Below are 12,330 nucleotides of genomic sequence, written 5' to 3'. Positions count from 1 at the left end.
AATCAAAGCGTCAGTAGAGTTGGTTCCTTCTGAGAGCTCCGAGAGAAAGATCTGCCACAAGCCTCTCTCCTGGGTTTGTACATGGCCATTTTTCCCTGTGTCTCTTCACATCATCTTTCCTCTATGTGTATGTCTTTCTCTGTCCCAATTTGTTAAGGGTTAGGGTCAAGACATGAGAACCCTTCGAGTGGAATAGGACTTTGCCAAAGAGCTACCTGTGGACATGTCAGTTCACTAAGCAAAAGCTGCTCGACCATGAGGGGAACATTCCACTGATCAGGGATGTCCGAAAAGGGAACCTGCCTTGAGGCCTAAGGGCCACAGTCTGGATGTCTGGGAGAAGAGAATGATCAAAGGATGTCAGCCCAGCAGATAAGAGCAGTTTGCTATTTGCCTGAGGCAATGCTCCTATCTCTCTCCTGAGTTCACATCTCAGTAAATGAGGAACTAGATAAAGTAGAAAGAAGTACTTGGTCTCTTTGTTCCCATTTGGATCCCATTTAGATTATACCCTTTACTGCTAACTCATGCTTTCATCTTTAACTTGCCTATACTTAGCTAATTTATAGTTACTTTGGAAGACCTTGAAACTTAAACTCATGATATGTATATGCGAATTGGTGACTGATATTTTCCCATCACTTTATACTTTGTCTCTGTCTCCTTTATTTCTAACCTCTTGTGACTTTCCTGCCTGGGACCCAATTTGTTGGGAGAGTCTCAAACTCCCGGCACCAATTTCTCTTCTTAATAAGGACGTGAGTCCTCATTAAATAGATGATTACTAGGGAGAAAGAATGGATCATTTGGATCATAGGAGATTAACTTGTAAATAGGTCTCTTTGGAATTTGAACTACCTGAGAGACAGACATTATTTTGTGAAAGAGTCTGTTCAGGTGTGGTTCAGTCACATTGTATTTGAGCCCATTCTAAAGACCTCATTTTAACTTCATTACTTCCAGAAAGATCTTATCTCCACATACGGTCACCTTCTAAAGACCTGGCTGTTAGGGTTCCATTATCTTTTTGGGGGGACACAATCCAACCCTTAACACCAAGTAACTCCACAACCTAGCTACTCATAATGAGCTAGATGTTACTTGATCCAGCAGCTGATGAAGTTGGGCACGCATAGGAGCATTCTATTAAGTGAAACTGGCATATATATGCTATAGGAGATTAAACCCAGCAGGTCCCCAAGGCACAAGAAATTCACAGACACAGAGAACTTAGAGCAAATGTTGCCTTCTCCCACTGCTTCAGCGTCTCTCCCTCAACACACACCCATAGCTCTGTCAGGTTTCAGTGTGAAACTGGCTGGTTCTCAGTCAGCTCATGGCTGAAGAATGACCAGACAGAACAAAGTAAGGCAGCACAAAAATGAGGTTTATTGGGGAGAGAAAGATAGGATTACAGGACACGAGCAAGATACAGGTTTACAGAGCATGACATATATGCCACAGGTGACAGCAAAGATGATACTGTCACAGCAAAGGGGGAACAAAAGGAAGGGCACAAAAAGGGACTTGGTTATGGTCTGAATCTTGTTTTATAGTGCCCAGATTGGGACCTCCCTGGTGGCTCAGATGTCACCATGGAACCACTTTGATTGGACAGTTGGGAGCAGCATAATTACACATAAGGGTTATTCTTGGTCAATTTCGAGACTCTATGGCACCTATGCTGCATGGCCCATGGGCTAGAGAGCCCTCTGCATTCTTTTGCAGCTGTAGTGCTAAGTTATTTATGAATGGCAGATTTATAGGGTATTTCCTCCTCCCCCAGGTATGGAGAGGATTAGGGTGGGGCAGGATGTGGGCCCCCCCCCCAGAGGCCCACTCTTGTTTTTCTTCCCATGTGGGGCAATTGCCCCAAGGCAACAACAACCACTTTTGTCCCTAGGAGACCCAGAATCTCTCACTGTGGACCTAACAGCTCCGTGGGAAGTTTTTTAGAAGCAGGCAACAGAAGAGGGAAGAGTCAGCCTTATGCAAAGTTGGCACTAGTAATTAGTAGATGGCTCTGCATCAAACACCCCCTCAGGGATGCCCTGCAATACAGGAGAAAGGGAAATCGTATCGATGGACATAACTTTGGGCGGTACATCTGCTTTTCCATTTTGCATGGAAAGACATGGCCCAATATAAGAGCTACACTGACTCATAAGTGGTGGCTAATGTGTTGGCCAGCTGGTTCCATAAGGAGTTGGAAAAAACACAATTGAAAGACTGGCAACAAAGAGGTCAAGGTGGGGGAGGCATTTAAAAGAGTCTCTTGAAGTGGGCACAGGGTGTGAAGATATTTGTGTTTTATGGAATGCCCTCCAGAGAACAAGATGATTTGTCCTGTGGATGTCAGCCAACCTCCCACCAGCTGCCCTGGGGCTTGCTGGATGCAGGGAGCCTGGCGCAGGTATGGAGGTTAAGCACAGTCTCAACCCCATGGACTTCCTTCACCAAGGCTGGGACTTCCTTCAACAAGGCTGATGTGGCTACCACCATGGCAGAATTGAAAGAAATTGGCCAAGTGAATGTAGCAAGAGAGTGGAGAAGGAAAACCATGATGATTGAGTTTTTAGTTTTTGTGGTGGATGAAGATCCACTTTTAACAAAGATAGAGATTATCTGAGACAAGAGAGGGGTGAGACTGCTGGAGAAGATAAGGAGTTCAGTTTGAGCCTCTGCAGTTGGCAGTGAGCAAGGACATTTATGTCCTATAAGCAACTAGTGGGCAAGGGGAAAAAGAGTTCAAAGGCAAAGTCTGGACTGGAAATTAGGGATGAAACAAACTTATTTATAATCATGTGTTAATGCCCCTTAGGACTCAGCATTTTTAATCTTTTACCTCTTTGGACAGAGAGGCTTTGCTTTTCAGCTGCAGCAACAAGCTGAAGAGGACTTACAGAGGGTGGGAGTTCTTATCCTCAAGACAGAAAGTAGTCATGAGAGGCCCTGAAGGCAATGTTTACCTGTGTATTTTACACTGACAGTGCCAAGGGTCTGACTTCACCTCTCTTGTCCCACTTTATCTCCAGCACCTAGAAGAGAATCTGGCGTGTTGTAAGCTCTCAAATACCTGTGGATGAGTGGAATCCATGGGAGGACGTGGGAAAGAACGAATGAATGAACAACTCCACAGGGCATAATGGAGAGAGATGGGGGAGAGAGAAGCCATATGTGACCTATTTCTCTTCTCTAAAACTCTTCACAAGACTAAAAGATGATACGGAGAACAGCTGACTAAATAGATCTTTAAAAAAAAGACTAAGGCCGCATGTGGTGGCCTATACTGTAATCCTAGCAGTCTGGGAGGTTGAGCCAGGAGGATCATTTGAGCTCAGGAGTTCAAGACCAACCTGAGCCAGAGTGACACCCTGTCTCTACTAAAAATAGAAAGAAATTAGCTGGACAACTAAAAATATACACAAAAATTTAGCCAGGCATGGTGGCACATGCCTGTAGTCCCAGCTACTCAGGAGGCTGAGGCAGAAGGATTGCTTGAGCCCAGGAGTTTGAGGTTGCTGTGAGCTCTGCTGATGCCACGGCACTCATTCTAGCCTGGCCAACAGAGTGAGATTCTGTCTCAAAAAAAAAAAAAAAAAAAAAAAAAAGACTAAAAGATGAGAGGTGAGAGGCCACGTAGGGTAGTGATTAAGAACATGAACTCTGAATTCCGGCTCCACAACTTCCAAGTTGAATGACTTGGCCAAGTTACTCAACCTCTTTGTGCACAGGCTTCCTCCCTGTAAAACACAGAAAATGCTTAGAGCAGCACCTGGGAAAAAGTCACCCTCCACCTAAGTGTCAGTACTATTATTTTTGGCATCTTGATGAAAAGGTAAGCCTGCAAGACAAGCTGGAAATTCCCTGCAGAGCGAGAATCCAGACACTGGGCCTCTCAGTGCCATTCAAAAGTGAACAATACTAGCTCTCTGGGAGGCCAAGGCGGTGGGGGTGGAGGGAAAGGGGGCGGGATCCCTTGAGGCCATGAGTTCCAGACCTGCCAGAGCAAGAGCAAGACCTGTCTCTACTAAAAATAGAAAAAATTAGCTGGGGGTGGTAGCACGTGCCTATAATCCCAGTAACAGGGGAGGCTCTGGCTGGAGGATCACTTGAGCCCAAGAGTTTTAGGTTGCAGTGAGCTATGATGACACCACTGCACTCTAGCCCCGGTGAAAGAGCGAGACTCTGTCTCAAAAAAAAAAGAGAGAGAGAGAGAGAACAATCATCTTTTCCTTCTTTTCCAGACAGCCTTAGACACCCCACTCCCCCACCACCCCCAGCATACCTTTCACTGGCAAGAGGCAGAGGCCTCGGTTTTAGTTCCCACCGCCAGCAGTGAGCTGTGTGAGTTTGCCAAGTGCCTTGCCCTCTCTGAACCTCGGTTCCCTCTCCGGTCCACGCGAGGTTGCAGGAGCTGAGAGCCAACTTCCCTTTCAGCTAAGATGGACCACGGCCCCCATGTCGCCAGCCTCGGGTCTGTGCTTCCGGCGCCCGGGTGCCACCATCCCCACCCCCGGCGGGTCCCCGGGGCCCCCAGCACCCTGCGCGCCCCACACCGCCTGGGGGGTGGGGAGGCGCCTCTCGGGCGCCCCCAGGCCGGGATGCTGGGGGCCTCGTCCCGGGCGCGCCTTCTCCCGCGCCGCCCGCCCCGCAGCCTGCCGGCGGAGGAGCCTTTATACCGAGCGGGCTGGGCGCTCACTAATGTTTAACTTGGGGCCGAAACTTGCGAGCGCACAGTGCCTCCGCGTCCCGGACGCCGGTCTCCGCGACTCGCGGTGACTTCTGCCTGCGCCCCTGCTCGGAAAGCTCCCTGCGGAGGAGACGCCTGCGATGAAGGTGAGCGAGTAGCCCCAGGGTGGTCGGTGCCCTCACGCCAAACTCTCCCCCAAACTTCCCTAAAGCTCGCGGAGCCGGACCGGGGACTCCAATAGGCGGGAGCCCCAGCCGCCCTCTGACAGGTGAAAGGACGTCCCAGGGCTCTCGCTTCGCTCTCGGGCGGGTGGGGGTTTAGCTGGGACCCAGGCACTGAGCCTCGGAGGTTCCAGAGAGCCACCCACAAAACCGCACGCCCGAACCCGAACACAGGTAGAGAAGCAAACTCTAACGTGCCCAGGGGCCGCGAGTTCAAGGGCACCCGCCTTCGCAGGCTGTGACTGGCGCGCTCCCAACCCACCCAGTCCGCTGTCTCCCTCTCCTAACACGCTCCCACCTGCAAATCCCGCCACCGCTGGTGCAGCCCAGGCCCCGACCCTCTCCCAGACTGGGGTCAAGCACTTGCCTCTAATTGGACATGATCTGACCGGCTTGCAGACACCGTGGAAGGTTCTCCTGGGACTGCTGGGTGCTGCCGCGCTTGTCACCATCGTCACCGTGCCCGTGGTTCTGCTGAACAAAGGCAGTAAGTTTGAAACATTTGAAAAAGATAAGACAATTGGAGTTCATCTTCAGGCGCTTTCTTATCACGTTAAGGGAAACTAGGGATTTTGCTGGTGGCTTGCACTTGTGTATCTGGGTGAAGCTGAGGTTTCCCGGGAGTTGTAGCTGCTTCTAGTGGTGGCTAGATTCACTTCTCTGGGTCTCCAGGATTTAGGCGGCAAGCCTTGCAGCTGCCCTGTATTTAACATAACAAATACATACTTCCTGAAATTAGGAGGAAATCGTGTGAGTTTTTTAAAAATTAAATTTAAATATAATTTAAAAATAATCTGTGGTCATGAACTTCAAAGGAAAAAAGGCAGTGTTTAAAGACCCCAGACACAGCAGTACGGATGTCTTAAGTGGAAAGGAAAAATGAGAAAGAAAGTCCCCAAATACAGTTTTGAGAAAAGACAACGTAACAGGGAAGCCAGGTGGTTTTCCTTCGGGGATGGTGGAAATTCATCCATTAGAAGGTAAGGATGCAGAGAAGTAACAATTTGATCAATTTAGGAAGATTGCTGAGCTACATCTTAAAGCTGTTGTGCATGATAATATTCAGAAGGGGCTAGAATTAGTGATGCTTTGGTGGATTCTTTCATTTAAACCCACTTTCATGCCATTTTAGCTTGTCTGAATGTTCCAGTTTCGCTTTAATATAAAACACTCAGATATGCCCTATTAGATGCAAGCACATGAGAACTACCCTGGGACGGCTCTGGGACCTTCCTTTTAAACACTTACTTTCATTTCAGCATTACACACTCTGGATTAGTCAGCCAGCTGAAGCATTCTCTCTGGATGGTTCTGTCCATCAGAAATTTATAGTCAGTGCTTGCATACTATACTGGTGGGAGGGGCGGGGGTCTTATCCAGATTTCAAGGTGACAGATCAGAATTAGTTCATAGAGCTGTTAAAATCATGTTTGCCCTGAAGTCTCTGAGTCAGTGCAAAAGACCACAGCGCCACAGATTCAATAACTGCCAGTGCCACAGATTCAATAACTGAATGGGTTAACCTATGGCTAATGACATTTAAGTTCAAGAAACCAGTGGTTACTACCATTTTAGACTGTTAAATGACAGACATCAGTCCACTCTCTCGTGGATTGTTAAAATACAACTATTTTCATAAAGTGGTACTTTGTAAATCACACTCACAAAGCCTTGTGGGAAAAGGATGGGCCATTCATGTAATTAATATTTATAGGGCTTATATTAGGCTCCAGGCACTGCTGCAAATACAAAGATTAAATTTTATAAATATAAAAATAGAGTCCCTGACATCAAGAAATCTATATGTAGTGGGAATATGCAAAAAATATGATTTGTTTTATATATATATATATATATATATATATATATATATATATACACATATATATAAAAATTGAAGTAACCGGGGTAGCTTGTTTGTCTCCAAAATATCACCGAGCCATCACAGAATAACTGAAAGGAGGGGTAAAACTGCAATTATTGGAATGTCCCTTAAGGAAAGTTGGAAGTAATATATATGGTATTTTAATAAGCCACTAAGGGGAAATGGGCAGGGAAATGGCCTGGGGGCCTGGTTCATGCCGATGCCTTCCTTGGGGCTTGCAGGAGTTAACCAAGAGGATTTTGTTTTGCTGGGTGGGGCATATGGGTGGGGGAGGGGCTGTCTTACCTTTTCTCCTAAACAGCACTTAATCTCTTCTGCAAATGAAGTTTGAACAAATTTCAAGAATGTTCTCTTTAGAGACTCAGGTGTCTCCATCTAGCTACTCTTATGATTCAAAAAGGTAATTTAGAGATGCTTGAGCACACTAGGCTAGAGATTAGAAGGAGCACTTCTGGGAAAGCCAAGGAAGTCTTCTAACAAGTTTCTTTTGTGGGGAAGCTTGACTACTTAACCTCAGTTTCAGGAGATAAGGCTTTCCATAAAATGCGAGTCAAGGCAGAGACACACATCATGTCCTCTATTCAGGGAGTACAAAAGGATCCCGGGCTGAGAGGAGGGTGGGCAGCCGGCAGAGGCGTTTATTCTAACCTGTTGGTGATGCAGAACTACTGTGGAACTGTTGGGCATGCCAGTGGGAAGCTGAAAATGTCCTACTGGAGGGGAAGGGAGGGCAGTGGCCTCTTAGGGTGCAGGTGAGAATTTGGAGGCTGGACCTACTGCTAGACTTCAGTAACTGGTTACACTTACAGAAGTAAGGGAGAGGCCAGCTGGTGGAGATGTGGTTTTATTTACACTTACCACTCTAGTTATTTCTCTTTTTGTATTTCTTAGTGTGCATGTGTGTATGTTTAAGTGGAAAGGGAAGTCATCTTGTTTCAGCGCCTGCCTCGTACAAAACAGAGATGAAAGCTCAGGAATGCAGCGTTTTCACTAAGTCAGCAATACCTTTCCTGGGCGTGCCATGATAAGGGACAACATTATGACAAGAATTAAAAAAAAGTCATCACCCAAGAAATGTTTTCTGTATTGTCAATCAAGGCTTAGTGTCAAACAAATGCAGAGAAGTTAGAAGGGAAGGGAGTGGAGAGAGGAAAGGGAAAGGGGAAGGGGGAGGGAAAAAGGAAGGAAATAAAAGGAAAGGAAAGAGAGATTTGATGGAAAAACCGAACAAAAAGACCTAGATTATCTGGAAAGCAAAGAACTAAACTGCCAATGAAAGGAAGGAGGAAGAAATCAGCAAACCCAAGTTAATCCCCTGAGAGTTTGGTTAGAAAAGGTCAAGTGCTTCCATATGAAATGCTGACTTTAGCAAAACTAGAAAAAGTAGACACACCCAGAACGGGAGGGGAATGAGGGGGGTTGGTGGGGGAGAGACAGAAAGAGAGAGAGGCTGAAAACTATTATCACCTTTTTTAGAATTAAAAACTCCTTCAGGTCAGAGATTGTTTATTTCACCAAGCAAAATCAAAAGTTCTCTCTTTTCTTTATATATAATAAATAGTTATATTTTGTTTAAAATGTTTTTCAACTATCCTATTTTTTTCAACTATCCTGTTATAGAAGGATAGTGAAACATTGTTTCTTGGAGAGTTAGCAGCAAAATACATAAAAATAGTTGTATGGAACTATAGAAATCTTCATGACTTAGTGATAATAAAACCTTCTCACTCAGTATTTATGATTCATTTAATTCCCCTTTTATATTATGTTTATAGGCTGAGATTTGAAATAGTTGGTTATTTGTCAAATAGTTTTATTATTATTGAATTTTATTATGGGATAGAATTATATCTATTTTACTTTTTTCTTTTTACTGCTTTAGCAGTAAATTTCCTTAATACCTTCTTTCAGTACCTAAGACATTTGACTGCTCACCTATCGGTCAGTAATAAAAGAAAACCCAAATGTGAAGGAGACAGAAACAATCAAGGAGAGAAAAGATAACATCTATGAAGTTTGCCTGAGGAAGTCCAGGATCTATTTCAGGTTGAGAAGCGCAGAAATGAGTCTGAATGAAAGCTTTGTATATTTCAGGGGACAGTTTCTAAACAGTGTGATCTGTAAAAGCTCCAGTTGACTCCTGCTAGCTCAGTTAACTATTGTCAGCCTTTGTGGAGTGCTCAGGGGGTTTGGGGGTTGGTCTTTCTCAGGTCAGCTGTTTTTGCTTTTGGTTCCCTAGCCATGACATGTGCCTTAACTTTCCCTATCTTAGAAATCTCTGCCTTTCTTCTCAAAAGGGATCAGATGGAGAAAGGAAAGACTGTTTGTCCAACTTATGGTCAGAGGAAGATGATGTGAAAGACTAACTGGAGCTGGATCAGTGTGCTTCACATTTTATGACTTACGGAAGTGCTGAGGCCTGTGGGGAATGTGGCTGTAAATAACATGCAGGACCCCCTTGCCTGAGAAGGCATAGAAGGATGTAACAGTAGCTAACATGAATTTACTATGTGCCAGGCATTGGGCTGGGAACTTTCAATGTATTTCTCATTTAACCCTTACAGCAGCTCTTTATGAGAGTTACTTTTATCACTTGCATTTGTACAGAAGATTTATGGAAACTTTGAGATAGTGTTTTAGTTATCTGTCACTGCATAAGGAATTACCTCAGAAATCAAACAATAAATATTTGTCATATCATAGTTTCTGTGGATAATTTGGGAGTGGCTTAGCTGGGTGGTTCTGGCTCAGGATCTCAGATGGTTGTTATCAAAATGTTATCTGACAGCTTGACTGGGGCTGGAGGATCCACTTTCAAGCTTGCTCACATGGCCATTAGCTAGAGGCCGCAATTCCCCACCATGTGGACCTCTTAGGGTAACATGGCACCGGTTTTCCCTTAGAATGAAGGATCCAAGAGAGGAACTAAGCAGAAAGTTGCAGTACCTTTATGGCCTAGCCTCAGAAGTGGCAGCTGTACCATTACTTCTGCTATGTACTATTGGTTGCACAGACCAACTCTGATACAATGTGGAGGACACTACACATGGTCTTGGATGAAGATCACTGGGAACCAGCTTGGAGGGTGGCTACCAAAGAAGTTACTCAAAGCTTCAGAGTTGGGATTCACACCCAGGCAATGTAACTGTAGAGCTAATACCTGGTACTATTAAACTCTATATCTTTCTGTTAGCTTGGGATCAAGTATAAAATCAAGTTGGCCTTATTAGCATAATTGCTACAACTTCTCATTGACATAGTTATATTATAATTTCATGACTGCTAATCCCTGTATGCTAAGTGTTCTGAGGAAAAGAGCCTATTGCTGATGTCTTCACTCATATATAAAGCTGTATATAGATAGCAACTTCCAGCCCAGGACTGACATCCCAAGCTTTTGAATGGTTTTATGTAGTAGTATTCATAGTAATAATGGGCCCATATTTACTTACTTGTACTAAATTAAACTTGCTTTGTTTCTGATGCAAGTTGTTTTATTTGATTTTCACAGAGAAATTCAGGTCAGAAAGATGTATTAATATCTTGACATTTTACCCTTGAAGAAACTGAGGCATAGAAGGTTTTAGGGGTGTGCAAGTAAGTACTGGACCTTGGGAATCCAAATCCTTTGACTTCTAGCCTTCCCTGCGTTTACTGGTTCTCATAAATAGTTGATGTAAAGAAATGCATTGGTAGGAGTTTTTCTATGTTAATGTTTAATCATTGGTTTATGGCTGGATGTTAATCCTTTCATCATTGTAAATCGATATCTTGTAAATTTTTTACCTTTAGTCTTCACAGCTCCATTATGACCTCCAATGAGGGTGTGTCTCTCATCTGGAGAGTAACCTGAAACCACAAAATTAGAACTTCTGAGTTAGCTGTTTTATTGTTTGCCAAGGGTTGTATTTTCAGTTTTATGTTGTATTTTAAAATTGTAACTTCTAGGAAGCTTTTTGAAACTTAAACATAAACTATTTGTTTTCTTTAACTGAATACATTAATGCACACTTTATTTATTTATTTATTTAATTTTTTTTAGAGATGGGTTTCACTCTTGCTCAGGCTGGTCTCAAACTCCTGGCCCCAAGCAATCCTCCCACTTTGGCCTTCCAGAGTGCTAGGAATATAGGTGTGAGCCACTTCACCTGGCTCTAATGTACACTTTTTAAAAATTTATTTTTTGGTTCACTGGGGAAGCAGGTAGATCTATGAACTTAGGTCACATAATTCAACATCTAAGGACCAAAAGAAAGAGTAATTCAAGGAGGTGCCACAGCCATCATGGGTTTTGTTTCTGGCACTCTAGGAGCTATAGCAGCTCAGGGTATATAACAGAGGAACATGGAGCAGGAGGGGTGAGTATCAAGTGGGTTCTATTATCTACCCCTTTCCTAACTTCTATACACTGGGTTCCCCAAAACTGAGCTATGTGGCCCTTGTAGCCCTAATGCGATTTCAGTGGGGCTAGAACTTTCTTTTCTTGTTTTCCTCAGTTGTTTTAGAGCCCACTCTGCTCAAACTCAAGTTTATGAGTTTCATGGATGACTTTTCTTTCTCTGTTCTATTCCTTTATTCTTTGATTCCAGGCAGAAAACTCTTTTAGTAATGAGATTTATTACATCTTCAGGGCTAAGGTCCTGAAGCAGTATTTGCAAATTCAACATTTACTGAATGCTTATTGCATGTCAGGTGTTGTTGTAGGTACCAGGAACATGGCCTGCTTGGTTGGATGTTTGTCCCCTTCAAACCAAGTGCTGAAATTTGATCCCCAGTGTTGAAGGTAGGGCCCAGTGGGAGGTGTTTGGATCATGGGAGCAGATTCCTAATGAATAGATTAATCTCCCTTCTTAGAGGTGAGTGAGTTCTCCCTCTGTTAGCTCCCTTGAGAGCAGGTTGTTAAAAAGAGCTTGCCACCTGCCACCTCTCACTTGCTTCCTCTTTTGCCATGTGATCTCTGCACACACTAATTCCCCTTCACCTTTTACTATGGGTGGAAGCAACTAATCATGAACTTTCCAGCCACCAGAATCATGAGCCAAATAAGCCTGTATTCTTTATAAATTATCAGCCTCAGTTATTCCTTCAAAGCAATGGATCAGGACATGGCCCTGAGCAGTATAGATAAGGACCCTACTCCCCTGCACCTTGACAATCCATGGGGCTGGCAGATTATAGGCAAGTGCAGAACTAAGTTTAGATGGTAATAAATGCTATGATGAAAGTAAAGTGGGCTAGAGAGGACAGAGGGACACAGGAGTTTCTCTCTTTTTAATTTTTTTTTATCTTCTCAAATCAAGAAAGTAAGGGACATTCTCTCCTTTTCTAAGTATGATTTTGAGCCACTGGAGGGTTTCAACATGAGCATGAGTATGGTATGAGTTTATTTACATTTCAAAAGCATGTGCCTTCTGACTCCTGTGTGGATAATGGTTAGGGGTGGGGGTGGTTTGTCCAGGTGAGAGATGATGACAGCTTGGACAATGGTGGTAGCATTGGAGATGGACATAAGTCTAAAAAAATGCAGAATG

General features: G+C 44.1%; 1 protein-coding gene across 4 annotated transcripts in view; it reads left to right on the top strand.

Moving 5' to 3' along the window:
* Positions 1-4,425: 4,425 nt before the first annotated feature.
* DPP4 (dipeptidyl peptidase 4) overlaps positions 4,426-12,330 on the top strand; it is an 83,533-nt gene continuing 75,628 nt past the window's right edge. For 2 of the 4 annotated variants that reach the window (XM_020288496.2, XM_012735717.3), the window contains exons 1-2: positions 4,426-4,839; positions 5,314-5,401. In XM_020288496.2, the coding sequence (XP_020144085.2) occupies positions 4,834-4,839; positions 5,314-5,401 (94 nt within the window). In that variant the 5' untranslated portion in view covers positions 4,426-4,833. Of the gene's footprint in view, positions 4,840-5,313; positions 5,402-12,330 lie in introns of those variants that run through there. The other 2 variants (XM_076005603.1, XM_076005605.1) reach the window with 2 other exon arrangements.

This window comes from Microcebus murinus, chromosome 8, assembly GCF_040939455.1.
Source record: "Microcebus murinus isolate Inina chromosome 8, M.murinus_Inina_mat1.0, whole genome shotgun sequence".
NCBI classification, from domain to species: domain Eukaryota; kingdom Metazoa; phylum Chordata; class Mammalia; order Primates; family Cheirogaleidae; genus Microcebus; species Microcebus murinus.
This window is presented reverse-complemented; position numbering and strand designations above follow the sequence as displayed.